General features: G+C 45.6%; 1 protein-coding gene across 1 annotated transcript in view; it reads left to right on the forward strand.

The window, feature by feature from the left end:
* LOC149462520 (uncharacterized) overlaps nt 1-14055 on the forward strand; it is a 50254-nt gene extending 36199 nt beyond the window's left edge. Inside the window, exon 2 of the mRNA XM_089676848.1 lies at nt 11940-14055. Within this exon, the coding sequence (XP_089532974.1) occupies nt 11940-13013 (1074 nt within the window). The 3' untranslated portion in view covers nt 13014-14055. The remainder of the gene's footprint in view (nt 1-11939) is intronic.
* The last annotated feature ends 2934 nt before the right edge of the window (nt 14056-16989 follow it).

The following is a 16989-nucleotide window of genomic DNA, read 5'->3' on the forward strand; positions in this document are numbered from 1 at the left end:
CATGCTGATCATATCCCCCTTATGTATTATACATGGAGATCATATCCCCCTTATGTATTATACATGGAGATCATATCCCCCCCTTATGTATTATACATGGTGATCATATCCCCCCCTTATGTATTATACATGGTGATCATATCCCCCTTATGTATTATACATGGTGATCATATCCCCCCTTATGTATTATACATGGAGATCATATCCCCCCTTATGTATTATACATGGAGATCATATCCCCCTTATGTATTATACATGGAGATCATATCCCCCCTTATGTATTATACATGGAGATCATATCCCCCTTATGTATTATACATGGTGATCATATCCCCCTTATGTATTATACAGTTGCAAGAAAAAGTATGTGAACCCCTTGGGATTACGTGGAGTTTTGCATGAATTGGGCATAAAATGTGCTCTGAACGTCATCTAAGTCACAACAATAGAAGAACACAGTCTGCTGAACATAATACTACACAAACATTAGATGTTGCCATGGTTTAATTGCACATAACATGTAAACATTCACAGTGCAGGGAGGAAAAAGTATGTGAGGCCCTAGCTTAATGACTTCTCCCAGAGCTAATTGGAGCCAGGAGTGAGCCAACCTTGACTCCAATCAGTGTGATGATATTGGATGTGTTTTGGACAGCTGTCCTGCCCTTAAAAAACATGCAACTGTTTTGGGTTTACTGGTTTCAAGAAGCACTGTCTGATGTGAACCATGCCTCGCAGAAAAGAGCTCTCAGAAGACCTACCATCAAGAATTGTTGACTTGCATGAAGCTGGAAAGGGTTACAAAAGTATCTCCAAAAGCCTTGATGTTCATGTGTCCACGGTAAGACAGACTGTCTACAAATGGAGAAGGTTTAGCACTGTTGCTACTCTCCCTAGGCATGGTCATCCGTTAAAAATGACTGCAAGAGCACAGCGCAGAATGCTGCATGAGGTAAAGAAGAATCCCAGAGTGTCAGCTAAAGACCTACAGAAATCTCTGGCACATGCTAACATTTTTGTTGACACATCTACAATAAGGAAAACATTAAACAAGAATGGAGTACATGGGAGGACACCACGGAGGAAGCCATTGCTGTCCAAAAAGAATATTGCAGCACGTTTGAAGTTTGCAAAAGAGCACCTGGATGTTCCACAGCACTACTGGCAGAATATACTGTGGACAGATGAAACCAAGATTGAGTTGTTTGGGAAGAACACACAACACTATGTGTGGAGAAAAAAAGGCACAGCACACCAACATCAAAACCTCATCCCCACTGTAAAACATGGCGGAGGGAGCATCATGGTTTGGGGCTGCTTTGCTGCCTCAGGGCCTGGACGGATTGTTGTCATTGATGGGAAAATGAATTCCAGAGTTTATCAAGACATTTTGCAGGAAAACGTACGACCATCTGTCCGCCAACTGAAGCTCCGCAGAGGATGGGTGATGCAACAGGACAATGACCCAAAGCATACAAGTCATTCAACAAAACAATGGCTGCAACAGCACAGAATACACCTTCTGGAGTGGCCCAGTCAGAGTCCTGACCTCAACCCGATTGAAATGCTGTGGCATGACCTTAAGAGAGCGATTCACACCAGACATCCCAAGAATATTGCTACACTGAAACAGTTTTGTGAAGAGGAGTGGTCCAAAATTACTCCAGATCGTTGTGCAGGTCTGATCTGCAACTACAGGAAACGTTTGGTTGAGGTTATTGCTGCCAAAGGAGGGTCAACCAGTTATTAAGTCCAAAGGTTCACATACTTTTTCCTCCCTGCACTGTGAATGTTTACATGTTATGTGCAATTAAACCATGGCAACATCTAATGTTTGTGTAGTATTATGTTCAGCAGACTGTGTTCTTCTATTGTTGTGACTTAGATGACGTTCAGAGCACATTTTATGCCCAATTCATGCAAAACTCCACGTAATCCCAAGGGGTTCACATACTTTTTCTTGCAACTGTACATGGAGATCATACCCCCCCTTATGTATTATACACGGTGATCATATCCCCCCTTATGTATTATACATGGAGATCATATCCCCCCTTATGTATTATACATGGAGATCATATCCCCCCCTTATGTATTATACATGGAGATCATATCCCCCCCTTATGTATTATATATGGAGATCATATCCCCCCTTATGTATTATACATGGAGATCATATCCCCCTTATGTATTATACATGGAGATCATATCCCCCCTTATGTATTATACATGGAGATCATATCCCCCCTTATGTATTATACATGGAGATCATATCCCCCCTTATGTATTATACATGGAGATCATATCCCCCCCTTATGTATTATACATGGAGATCATATCCCCCCCTATGTATTATACATGGAGATCATATCCCCCCCTTATGTATTATACATGGAGATCATATCCCCCCTTATGTATTATACATGGAGATCATATCCCCTCTTATGTATTATACATGGAGATCATATCCCCCTTATGTATTATACATGGAGATCATATCCCCCTTATGTATTATACATGGAGATCATATCCCCCCTTATGTATTATACATGGAGATCATATCCCCCTTATGTATTATACATGGAGATCATATCCCCCCTTATGTATTGTACATGGTGATCATATCCCCCCTTATGTATTATACATGGAGATCATATCCCCCCTTATGTATTATACATGGAGATCATATCCCCCCTTATGTATTATACATGGAGATCATATCCCCCCTTATGTATTATACATGGTGATCATATCCCCCCTTATGTATTATACATGGATATCATATCCCCCCCTTATGTATTATACATGGAGATCATATCCCCCCCTTATGTATTATACATGGAGATCATATCCCCCCTTATGTATTATACATGGAGATCATATCCCCCTTATGTATTATACATGGAGATCATATCCCCCCTTATGTATTATACATGGAGATCATATCCCCTCTTATGTATTATACATGGAGATCATATCCCCCTTATGTATTATACATGGAGATCATATCCCCCCTTATGTATTATACATGGAGATCATATCCCCCCTTATGTATTATACATGGAGATCATATCCCCCCCTTATGTATTATACATGGAGATCATATCCCCCCCTTATGTATTATACATGGAGATCATATCCCCCTTATGTATTATACATGGATATCATATTCCCCCTTATGTATTATACATGGAGATCATATCCCCCCTTATGTATTATACATGGAGATCATATCCCCCCCTTATGTATTATACATGGAGATCATATCCTCCCTTGTGATCTTTAATATCAGACCCGATATTGTTTATAAATATATTAATAAGTTGGGGTCCCAACAATGAATCTTGGGGTACCCCACTAATAACACTGAACCTTGGGGTACCCCACTAACCCCTTCCATACCGGGCACTTCTACCCCCTTCGTGCCCAGGCCAATTTTCAGGTTTCAGCGCTCTCACACTTTGAATGACAATTGCACGGTAATGCAACATTGTACCCAAACTAAAATTTAGGGGTATCTGTACTTTCCTGACATTTGGGGGATATCTGTACCGTCCTGACATTTGGGGGATATCTGTACTTCCTGACATTTGGGGGATATCTGTACCGTCCTGACATTTGGGGATATCTGTACCGTCCTGACATTTGGGGGATATCTGTACTGTCCTGATATTTGGGGGATATCTGTACTGTCCTGATATTTGGGGGATATCTGTACTGTCCTGACATTTGGGGGATATCTGTACTGTTCTGACATTTGGGGGATATCTGTACTGTCCTGACATTTGGGGGATATCTGTACCGTCCTGACATTTGGGGGATATCTGTACTGTCCTGATATTTGGGGGATATCTGTACTGTCCTGACATTTGGGGGATATCTGTACTGTTCTGACATTTGGGGGATATCTGTACTTTCCTGACATTTGGGGGATATCTGTACCGTCCTGACATTTGGGGGATATCTGTACTTCCTGACATTTGGGGGATATCTGTACCGTCCTGACATTTGGGGGATATCTGTACCGTCCTGACATTTGGGGGATATCTGTACTGTCCTGATATTTGGGGGATATCTGTACTGTCCTGACATTTGGGGGATATCTGTACTGTTCTGACATTTGGGGGATATCTGTACTGTCCTGACATTTGGGGGATATCTGTACCGTCCTGACATTTGGGGGATATCTGTACCGTCCTGACATTTGGGGGATATCTGTACTGTCCTGATATTTGGGGGATATCTGTACTGTCCTGACATTTGGGGGATATCTGTACTGTTCTGACATTTGGGGGATATCTGTACTGTCCTGACATTTGGGGGATATCTGTACTGTCCTGATATTTGGGGGATATCTGTACTGTCCTGACATTTGGGGGATATCTATACTGTCCTGATATTTGGGGGATATCTGTACCGTCCTGACATTTGGGGGATATCTGTACCGTCCTGATATTTGGGGGATATCTGTACTGTCCTGACATTTGGGGGATATCTGTACTGTCCTGACATTTGGGGGATGTCTGTACTGTCCTGACATTTGGGGGATGTCTGTACTGTCCTGACATTTGGGGGATATCTGTACCGTCCTGACATATGGGGGATATCTGTACTGTGCTGACATTTGGGGGATATCTGTCCTGACATTTGGGGGATATCTGTACCGTTCTGACATTTGGGGGATATCTGTGCCGTCCTGACATTTGGGGGATATCTGTACTGTCCTGACATTTGGGGGATATCTGTACCGTCCTGACATTTGGGGGATATCTATACCGTTCTGACATTTGAGGGATATCTGTACCGTCCTTATATTTGGGGGATATCTGTCCTGTCCTGACATTTGGGGGATATCTGTACCGTCCTGACATTTGGGGAATGTCTGTACTGTCCTGACATTTGGGGGATGTCTGTACCGTCCTGACATTTGGGGGATGTCTGTACCGTCCTGACATTTGGGGGATGTCTGTACTGTCCTGACATTTGGGGGATGTCTGTACTGTCCTGACATTTGGGGGATATCTGTACTGTCCTGACATTTGGGGGATATCTGTACTGTGCTGACATTTGGGGGATATCTGTCCTGTCCTGACATTTGGGGGATATCTGTACCGTTCTGACATTTGGGGGATATCTGTGCCGTCCTGACATTTGGGGGATATCTGTACTGTCCTGTCATTTGGGGGATATCTGTACTGTCCTGACATTTGGGGGATATCTGTGCCGTCCTGACATTTGGGGGATATCTGTACTGTCCTGACATTTGGGGGATATGTGTACCGTTCTGACATTTGGGGGATATCTGTAGCGTTCTGACATTTGGGGGATATCTGTACTGTCCTGACATTCTTGGACCTCAAGAAATGAGATTGGCTGTCAGTACTTCAGGATTGATCAATTTTCAGATATCTCCCATAGTTTATGATTTAGTCTGTAGGGAAGTTATAGAGTTCAGAAATCCTAATTTGGGTTATTTTCACCAAAGACATGTAGCAGAATACATCTCGGCCTAAATTTATGAAGAACAATTATTTATTTGAAAACTTTTATAACAGAAACAAAGAAAAACATATCTTTATTTAAAAATGTGTGTTCTTTTTTTGGGAAGAAAATGAAGCCATCCATTGTATACAACTGTCATGTGACCTACAGTGATTGGTCACAGCAGGTCACATGGTACAGACAATGGGGCCGGTACACAGATCTGTCATTGGCCGTGTCCGAGGTACATGGCCGGTGACAGATCGCGCCTCTGCACGGTTCTGCGGGCATGCAAACTGCGCATACCTGGATGGACGCCATATGGCTTTCACCCGGAGGGACGAGGTGCTCACCCGGCCACCATCTGGCCATAGATCGGGCAGGAACCGGATAATAACACTGAACCTTAGGGTACCCCACTAATAACACTGAACCTTGGGGTACCCCACTAGTAACACTGAACCTTGGGGTACACCACTGATGACACTGAACCTTGGGGTACCCCACTAATAACACTGAACCTTGGGATACCCCACTAATAACACTGGACCTTGGGGTACCCCACTAATAACACTGAACCTTGGGGTACCCCACTAATAACACTGACCCTTGGGGTACACCACTAATAACACTGAACCTTGGGGTACACCACTGATGACACTGAACCTTGGGGTACCCCACTAATAACACTGAACCTTGGGATACCCCACTAATAACACTGGACCTTGGGGTACCCCACTAATAACACTGAACCTTGGGGTACCCCACTAATAACACTGACCCTTGGGGTACACCACTAATAACACAGAACCTTGGGGTACCCCACTAATAACACTGAACCCTGGGGTACCCCACTAATAACACTTAACCTTGGGGTACCCCACTAATAACACTGAGCCTTGGGGTACCCCACTAATAACACTGAACCTTGGGGTACACCACTAATAACAATGAACCTTGGGGTACACCACTAATCACACTAAGCCTTGGGGTTCACCACTAATAACACTGAACCTTGGGGTACCCCACTAATAACACTGAACCTTGGGGTTCCCCACTAATAACACTGAGCATTGGTGTACCCCACTAATCACACTGAGCCTTGGGGTACCCCACTAATAACACTGAACCTCTATACCACACCAATAACACTGAACCTTGGGGTACACCACTGATGATTCTGAACCCTGGGGTACCCCACTAATAACACTGAACCTTGGGGTACCCCACTAATCACACTGAACCTTGGGGTACCCCACTAATCACACTGAACCTCGGGGTACACCACTAATAACACTGAACCTCGGGGTACCCCACTAACAACACTGACCCCTGGGGTACCCCACAATAACGCTGAACCTTGGGGTACACCACTAATAACAATGAACCTTGGGGTACACCACTAATCACACTAAGCCTTGGGGTTCACCACTAATAACACTGAACATTGGGGTACCCCACTAATAACACTGAACCTTGGGGTACACCACTAATATCACTGAACCTTAGGGTACCCCTCTAATAACACTGAACCTTGGGGTACACCACTAATCACACTGATCCTTGGGGTACCCCACTAATAACTCTGAACCTTTGCGGTACCCCACTAATAACACTGAATCTTGGGGTACCCCACTAATAACACTGAACCTTGGGGTACCCCACTAATAACACTGAACCTTGGGGTACACTACTGACACCCCTAGACCATTCAGAGTATGAATCATTACCCACTACTCTCTGAATACGATCTTTTAGCCAGTTTTCTATCCATTTACATCCAGATTTTTCCAGCCCATAGACTTTACCTTACACATTAGCCATGTGTACGGAACTGTGTCCAAGTATACCACGTCCACCGCCACCCCTCTGTCCAAGTATACCATGTCCACCGCCACCCCTCTGTCCAAGTATACCATGTCCACCGCCACCCCTCTGTCCAAGTATACCACGTCCACCGCCACCCCTCTGTCCAAGTATACCACGTCCACCGCCACCCCTCTGTCCAAGTATACCACGTCCACCAACACCCCTCTGTCCAAGTATACCACATCCATCGCCCCCCCTCTGTCCAAGTATACCACGTCCACATCACCCCTTTGTCCAAGTATACCACGTCCACCGCCACCCCTCTGTCCAAGTATACCACGTCCACCGCCACCCCTCTGTCCAAGTATACCACGTCCACCGCCACCCCTCTGTCCAAGTATACCACGTCCACCGCCACCCCTCTGTCCAAGTATACCACGTCCACCGCCACCCCTCTGTCTAAATATACCACGTCCACCGCCAACCCCCTGTCCAAGTATACCACGTCCACTGCCACCCCTCTGTCCAAGTTTATCATGTCCACTGCCACCCCTCTGTCCAAGTTAACCACGTCCACTGCCACCCCTCTGTCCAAGTATACCACGTCCACCATCACCCCTCTGTCCAAGTATACCACGTCCACCTCCACCCCTCTGTCCAATTATACCACATCCACCGCCACCCCTCTGTCCAAGTATACCACGTCCACTGCCACCCCTCTGTCCAAGTTTATCACGTCCACTGCCACCCCTCTGTCCAAGTTAACCACGTCCACTGCCACCCCTCTGTCCAAGTATACCACGTCCACTGCCACCCCTCTGTCCAAGTATAACACGTCCAACAACACTCCTCTGTCCAAGTATACCACGTCCACTGCCACCCTTCTGTCCAAGTATACCACTTACACCGTCACATCCAATCTAACCTGTTTCATGATGGTTTAATCCCAGCTCACCTCTAGATGTTTTCTACAGTAAACATTTAAGCTTCCACTGATTACAGAATACTAATACTGAGAGTCCTGACCCTTATACTATATAACTTGTACATTACATCCTCCTGACCCCTGCACTATATACTCTATGTTGTACATTACATCCTCCTGACCCCTGCACTATATACTCTGTTGTACATTACATACTCCTGACCCCTGCATTATATACTCTATGTTGTACATTCCATTCTCCTGACCCCTGCACTATATACTCTGTTGTACATCACATACTCCTGACCCCTTCACAATATACTCCATGTTGTACATTACATACTCCTGACCCATGCACTATATACTCTATGTTGTATATTACATACTCCTGACCCCTGCACTATATACTTTAGGTTGTACATTACATACTCCTGACCCCTGCACTATATACTCTATGTTGTACATTACATACTCCTGATGCTATGCACTATTTACTGTATGTTTGACATTACATACTCCTGACCCCTGCACTATATATTAAAAACTCCTGACCTCTGTACTATATACACACTGTGTTTTACATTACATACCCCTGACCCCTGCACTATATACTCTATGTTGTACATTACATACTCCTGACCCCTGCACTATATACTCTATGTTGTACATTACATCCTCCTGACCCCTGCACTATATACTCTATGTTGTACTTTACATACTCCTGACCCCTGCACTATATACTCTATGTTGTACATTGCATACTCCTGACCCCTACACTATATATTCTATGTTGTACTTTACATACTCCTGACTCCTGCACTATATACTCTATGTTGTAGATGACATCCTCCTCACCCCTGCACTCTATTTTCTATGCTGTACATGACATACTCCTGACCCCTGCACTATATACTCTATGTTTTACATTACATTCTCCTGACCCCTGCACTATATACTCTGTTGTACATTCCATACTCCTGACCCCTGCACTATATACTCTGTTGTACATTCCATACTCCTAACCCCTGCACTATATACTCTATGTTGTAGATGACATACTCCTGACCCCTGCACTATATACTCTATGTTGTACATGACATACACCTGACCCCTGCAATAAATACTTTATGTTGTACATTACATACTCCTGACCCCTGCACTATATACTCCATGTTGTACATTACATACTCCTGACCACTGCACTATATACTCTATATTTTACATTACATACTCCTGACCCTTGCACTATATACTCTATGTTGTACATTACATACTCCTGACCCCTGCACTATATAATCTATGTTGTACATTAGATACTCCTGACCCCTCCACTATATACTCTGTTTTGTACATTCCATAGTCCTGACTTCTGCACTATATACTATATGTTGTACTTTGCATACTCCTGACCCCTGCACTATATACTCTATATTGTACATTACATACTCCTGACCCCTGCACTATATACTCCATGTTGTACATTACATTCTCCTGACCCCTGCACTATATAATCTATGTTGTACATTAGATACTCCTGACCCATGCACTATATACTCTGTGTTGTACATTCCATAGTCCTGACTTCTGCACTATATACTCTATGTTGTACATTACATACTCCTGACCCCTGCACTATATACTATATGTTGTACATTACATACTCCTGACCCCTGCACTATATACTCTATGTTGTACATTACATACTCCTGACCCCTGCACTATATACTCTATGTTGTACATTACATACTCCTGACCCCTGCACTATATACTATATGTTGTACATTACATACTCCTGACCCCTGCACTATATACTCTATGTTGTACATTACATACTCCTGACCCCTGCACTATATACTCTATGTTGTACATTACATACCCCTGACCCCTGCACTATATACTCTATGTTGTACATGATATACTCCTGACCCCTGCACTATAGACTCTATGTTGTACATGACATATTCCTGACCCCTGCACTATATACTCTATGTTGTACATTACATACTCCTGACCCCTGCACTATATACTCCATGTTGTACATTACATTCTCCTGACCCCTGCACTATATAATCTATGTTGTACATTAGATACTCCTGACCCATGCACTATATACTCTGTGTTGTACATTCCATAGTCCTGACTTCTGCACTATATACTCTATGTTGTACATTACATACTCCTGACCCCTGCACTATATACTATATGTTGTACATTACATACTCCTGACCCCTGCACTATATACTCTATGTTGTACATTACATACTCCTGACCCCTGCACTATATACTCTATGTTGTACATTACATACTCCTGACCCCTGCACTATATACTCTATGTTGTACATTACATCCTCCTGACCTCTGCACTATATACTCTATGTTGTACATTACTTACTCCTGACCCCTGCACTATATACTCTATATTGTACATTACATACTCCTGACCCCTGCACTATATACTATATGTTGTACATTACATACACCTGACCCCTGCACTATATACTCTGTTGTACATTACATCCTCCTTACCCCTGCACTATACACTCTGTTGTACATTACATACTCCTGACCCCTGCACTATATACTCTATGTTGTACATTACATACTCCTGACCCCTGCACTATATACTCTATGTTGTACATTACATACTCCTGACCCCTGCACTATATACTCTATGTTGTACATTACATACTCCTGACCCCTGCACTATATATTCTATGTTGTACATTCCATAGTCCTGACTTCTGCTCTCCACCCTCCCCCACTGCTATTGTAAGGGACCGCCTGACGGTACCACTAGCACTCCACTGAATAGGCGTTCCCAGAGCACGGAGTCTATAGTAAGGTCAGGTACAATCCAGGTCAATAACTTACAGGGCACAGGTTCACAGGATACAAGGAGACCAGAAGGCACTGAATGACAGCTCAGGCCCATTTAAATATCCCGCCCTGCGCTGCCATTGGTGCCCAGCGGGTGGCCGCGGCTTCTACTGTGCATCCGCGAACTCGAACGCAGCGTCCGGCCTGGACCTAGTGCCAGTGTCCCTGCACAGGGTGGCATACTGCGCCTGCGCCGGGACCATCGCTACGGGGATCATGGAATTCCCTGACAGCTATATATACACATAATATGGATTCTCTTTTGTTCCCCCCATTTCCTCCCAGCTGGACATTTTATATCGGATGATGTGATTGGAGCACAGACTTTTACATGGTGATAATAATGTGATAACATCCTCCAACTTTGGACCCTTAAACAGAAAGTGATAATGAGGGAGGAGTCAATACCCCAATGATGGTGGTCTTCAGGATCAGTCCAGTCTTCATCTTGGTTGTTCTCCCCCCATCCTCACTCTCTGACCTCTGGTGGGGCTCAGCCCCGCTGTTCTTCATGACTAAATCATGGACTAAATAAGGAAGTGCAGTACTTCTTGTGTTGGGAAGATGGCGATGAGTGATAGAGGGGGTGGGGACCCTCGTCCTATAATCCCCTCATCACTGTCCCTCCTATAAAAGACAGTTCTGGTTGTTTCCTCACTCTCTGACTAAGGTTCAGGAATAAAGAAATGACCTGGTAGGAGATCAGAGGAGCCATTTCCTAGTTCCCTTGAGGGTGGAATTGTAAGCTCCTCAGAGACCAAGCTGCCTGATGTGGGTGGAGTCCTGGTTTGGGGGAACCAATCAGCTCCTGTCTAGTAATCCTCTTTGTCTTTGTATTTTAGTCCATGGCCGGGAGATGAGGAAAACCCCCGAGGATTGTCTCACTTTGTCTCCAGACTGGAAAGTAGAAGATGAGGACATCACACAGTATAGACCAGGAGAAAACCCGGCTCCCTCCAATGTCCATCCGGCACCACCCAGTGTAGATGGACCATTGGATTCCTCGTATCCTGAGGAACCTCAGACTGTGCGGGACCAGACCGGCCTTCCAACAGGGAAGAGGTTTCCCTGTACTGAGTGCGGGAAGGGATTCCATTTTAAATCCCACCTTAATAGGCATAAAAGATCTCACACGGGGGAGAAGTCACATTCTTGTTCTGAGTGCGGGAAATGTTTTTCAGATAAGTCAAATCTTAACACACATCAGAGATCTCACACGGGGGAGAAGCCGTATTCCTGTCCTGAGTGCGGGAAGGGTTTCTGTTCTAAATCCAAACTTAATGTGCATAAAAGATCTCACATAGGAGAGAAGCCGTATTCCTGTCCTGAGTGCGGGAAATGTTTTTCACAGACGTCCAATCTTTACAGACATCTGAGATTTCACACGGGGGAGAAGCCGTATTCCTGTCCTGAGTGCGGGAAATGTTTTTCACAGACGACCAATCTTTACAGACATCTGAGATTTCACAAGGGGGAGAAGAAGTATTCTTGTCCTGAGTGTGGAAAATGTTTTTCACAGAATTCCAGTCTTTACAGACATCTGAAATTTCACACAGGGGAGAAGAAATATTCCTGTCCTGAGTGTGGGAAAAGTTTTTTAGACAAGTCCCATCTTTACACACATCAGAGATCTCACACAGGGGAGAAGCCGTATTCCTGTCCTGAGTGCGGGAAATGTTTTTCAGTAAAATCCAGTCTTTACAAACATCAGAGATCTCATACGGGGGAGAAGCCGTATTCCTGTCCTGATTGCGGGAAATGTTTTTCACGGAAGTGCAGTCTTTTCAGACATCAGAGATTTCATACGGGGGAGAAGCCATATTCCTGTCCTGAGTGCGGCCAATGTTTTTCACAGAAGTACGGTCTTTCGAAACATCAGAGATCTCACATGGCGGAGAAGCCATATTCCTGTCCTGAGTGAGGTGATTATTCCTCACTGAAGTCCTGTCTTCCTGTACATGAGGGGTCCCACACAACCCTGGAGGTATATTAGTGCCTTGAGTGCGGGAAATGTCTTCTAGATGAATGTTTCTGGACATCCCAGCTCTCGTGGGGAAGAAGCACACCCTGATATACACCTCAGATATACTCCATGGCTGATCTTCATCATGGAAGGAACAGTTGATAAGGAGATGAGAGGCCCCCAAAGACATGGATGAAGTGCAGTAAATGTCGGGGTGCAGAGTGGTCAGTAGATCCTGGAAATGAAGGACACAACTTCAGCCCTTCTTGGGTGTCGGAGTTGCGTTTCCTGATAATGATATAGCGGGTTACAGAGCTAGAAGCCGGGAGAGCCCAGATCTCGTTATCGGGGAACTTTACACAGACAACAAGAACTTCTGAAGTTGATGTCCTTCATTTCAAGGCTCTACAGAACAGTGGTGACCCCGAAGCGTCTCTCTGTCTTCAGTCCATCCTTCTCCCATCCCCCAACAGGAGGGAAGGAGAACTCCGCCCCAAACTAGGGGGGAACTTTCCTCTCATTATTTCCCTTTGCTTCTGTGTGGGTTTGGGTGGTTGGAGGAGTGCGGCACGAGAGGGAACACAGCTTGTTGTTCTATGTCTACATATGGGGTCTGGGTAGAGGGGATCCACCGGAAAATATTTCTACTCTTTGATTTTGTACAAATCGTTTCTGTTTTCACTTTGAAGGGCGATATTATGTGTGGTTTGTAAAAGGGATTGGCCCAATAGATACCACCCCACTTAGAGAATAGATGAACTAATATGACCAGCATTCATTCAGCCATGTCACACGTTGGGATCTTTTCTACAATACTTTGTTATAATAATGGAACACGTTGTGTATTGTATTGTACACCAATAATAATGACCCCGCCCTCGCATTCCAGACAAGGGATCTTCCTGACCAATCAGATTCCTCCCTTTGTTATTTCCTGATTCTATGATTACAATCTTGTTAGAAGTAAAACTATAATAAAGAATTTATTGAGTGAAAAGAATTGTGTGTGTCGGGGCAACGATGGGGATCTCTGGGGCCCAAACATTTCTCACAGGAGACACTTTTGTTATGATCCGCCAGGTGGTGCCTCTGGCTGCTCACTTGACAGTCCTACCCAGAGTGTGTAGTCTAAGCCCAGTCTGTGCTTTCACCAGGGCCCCTGATGGTGGGGATGGACTTGTAACAGACCAGGGCCAGGTCACGACCTCCGAGCAGGCCCACCAGTGGCAGAGGGAGCCTCCGGGGATGTATGCAGGTACCGGGAGAGCCAGATGTGAGAAGGACGGCAGGACCTAGCAGGATGGCCATGAGCCGTGGTCCCGTGGGGTAAGCGAGGTACCGAATCAGCAGGCGAAGAATAGTCAGGTCACTTGCAGGGTCAGCAGGATAAGTCAGTCCGCAGAATGGTCAAACAAGCCGGGGGTCAGGAAAGGAGAAGGCAGAGTAGTCAGGGCAATCCGGGTCAAAGCACAGGAGAAGGCAGCATAGCCAGGGCAATCAGGGTCAAATCACAGGAGAAGGCAGCGTAGCCAGGGCAATCAGGGTCAAATCACAGGAGAAGGCAGCGTAGCCAGGGCAATCAGGGTCAAATCACAGGAGAAGGCAGCGTAGCCAGGGCAATCAGGGTCACTAATCAGGTACAGGAACGTCAGGATCACAGATAGACCTTGCGGCAATCTGTGAAAGTGCAGGGCATCTTTAAATAGTGCGCCCTGCACTGTCATTGGCCGGCCAGGACACGCCCCCGGGCTGTCATTGGCCGCCCGCGGCTCCTACTGTGCATGCGCAGTGTCCTGTCAGTCGCGGCCCGCCGGGATCTAGTGCCTGTGTCCAGGCGTTAGCTGTCGCAAGTGTGCGTGTGCCGGGAGAGGCCCCGCGATCCCTGACAACTTTACAAGCCTTTACAGGTCATCCAGTTTCTGGTTCACCATGAATAATGGCCCAGAGTGCAGGGGTCAGGAGACTACTTCATACAGCCCTGAAAACAACATGCAGTGGTGAGTATGTGATTTCCATCCCAGAGTAGAGTGTAGTGGTCAGGAGTATGTGATTTCCATTCCAGAGTGCAGTAGTCAGGAGTATGTGATTTCCATCCCAGAGTACAGAGTGTAGTGGTCAGGAGTATGTGATTTCCATCCCAGAGTGCAGTAGTCAGGAGTATGTGATTTCCATCCCAGAGTACAGAGTGTAGTGGTCAGGAGTATGTAATTTCCATCTCTGAGTATAGAGTGTAGTGGTCAGGAGTATGTGATTTCCATCCCAGAGTACAGAGTGTAGTGGTCAGGAGTATGTGATTTCCATCCCAGAGTACAGAGTGTAGTGGTCAGGAGTATGTGATTTCCATCCCAGAGTACAGAGTGTAGTGGTCAGGAGTATGTGATTTACATCCCAGAGTGTAGTGGTAAGGAGTATGTGATTTACATCCCAGAGTACAGAATGTAGTTGTCAGGAATGGACTCACCAATAGTGGTGGGACTCACCTGCCTTGCGGTTTGCAGTACCAGGACTGGCCAGCAGGTGCTCTCAGCAACTAGAGGCTCAATTCTGCAGTCCGCCAAAACACCTGAGGCTGATTGCAGGAGGTGCATATAAGGAATGGCCAGACTTGCAATCAGCGCCTTGGTGTATGTTTTCCCAAGAGCCCCTGTACCTGCATTCTGTCTGCTTCCTGTCTGATCCTGCTTGATCCCTGACTCTGATTGAACTCCTCCTGTCCTGACCTCTGCTATTCCTGACCACCCTCCAGTCTGCTCCTTTGGTACCTTGTCTGCCTGATTGTTCCTGACCCAGCCCGTCTGACTACACTTTGCCTGCTCCTTTGTACCTTGCCTGCCCGTTTGCTACCGACCTGGCCTGCCCGACTACACTTAGTATTGTTCTTTTGTTATCTGTTGGGGGTTTTGGTTTGGTTTGTTTGCACTGTGTTTATGTTTAGTCTTGCACTGCGTTTATGTATTGTTTAGTCTTAAATAAATTATATTGTTTATAACATATCTGAGGTCTGCGTTTCCCTGTGTCAGTTCACATACCTCTGGTCATACCCGGAGCCCTGACATTATACCAAGGCCAATCCTGACCAGAAGTGGCTGCACAGGGAAGCCATCTTGGCTTGTTGCTGGGAAGGATGGATCTGGATGAGGTTGTGTATTTATCTCTGCTAGTCTTTGATGACAGAGATTATGCTTATCAGACTTTGAAGAAGTATCCCCGGGATCAACTACTAGAGTGCATAAGGATCGCTCATTGCCTAGTAGATCAGGGCACAGAGTTCTCTGAGGTGCAACCATTGATTCAGGTTTGTGCAGAGTTGGTTTCATCTGGTACCCCCGAATGCAGGGATGAATTTTTGCCGCCATTTAGTGCCGACCAGGTAGAGTCCCTGGTATGGTTATTAGAGGATGATGTGGATTACTTTCTGGAGCGTTATTCTGCATGTTCACAACAGGTATTAAGGGATTGTATAAACGCAGTGCAGTCTTTGACCAGACAGGCTTTGTGTAAGCTGAGCTTTGTTCAACCCATACTACAGACATGGTCAGACTTGTTGCACCCAGCCTCAGTCAGCTTGCAACGTCATTCCTCTGCTCAAGGCACTCTTCCTGCATCCCCGACAGCACCCCCAGTGACTGCCCAGTATACTCTGCTAACTACCACATATCAGTCCCCTGCTCCCACTCGTTGCACCTATCCTTTCTTTAACCCTGTAAAGAAGTCCTCTGTAGCAACTGCTCCCTCCTTTGTTCCATCCCCCAGCTCTTCTCTGCCTACAGCTGCTCTATCCACTTACAAACCTGCGCTTACTTCCTGTGCTCCAGTAACTAAAACCAGGAAAAAGCAAAAATTCTTTCCAACCAGTACCATCCTGCCAGTATCCAAACCGGTCAGCCTGCCGTCTGTGAACCCGCCTTCCGTGGTTCAGCCTGGTGCCCCGGCA

Source organism: Staurois parvus, unplaced genomic scaffold (assembly GCF_062004578.1).
Source record: "Staurois parvus isolate SC_StPar_1 unplaced genomic scaffold, SC_StPar_1.0 ptg000174l, whole genome shotgun sequence".
Lineage (NCBI taxonomy): Eukaryota > Metazoa > Chordata > Amphibia > Anura > Ranidae > Staurois > Staurois parvus.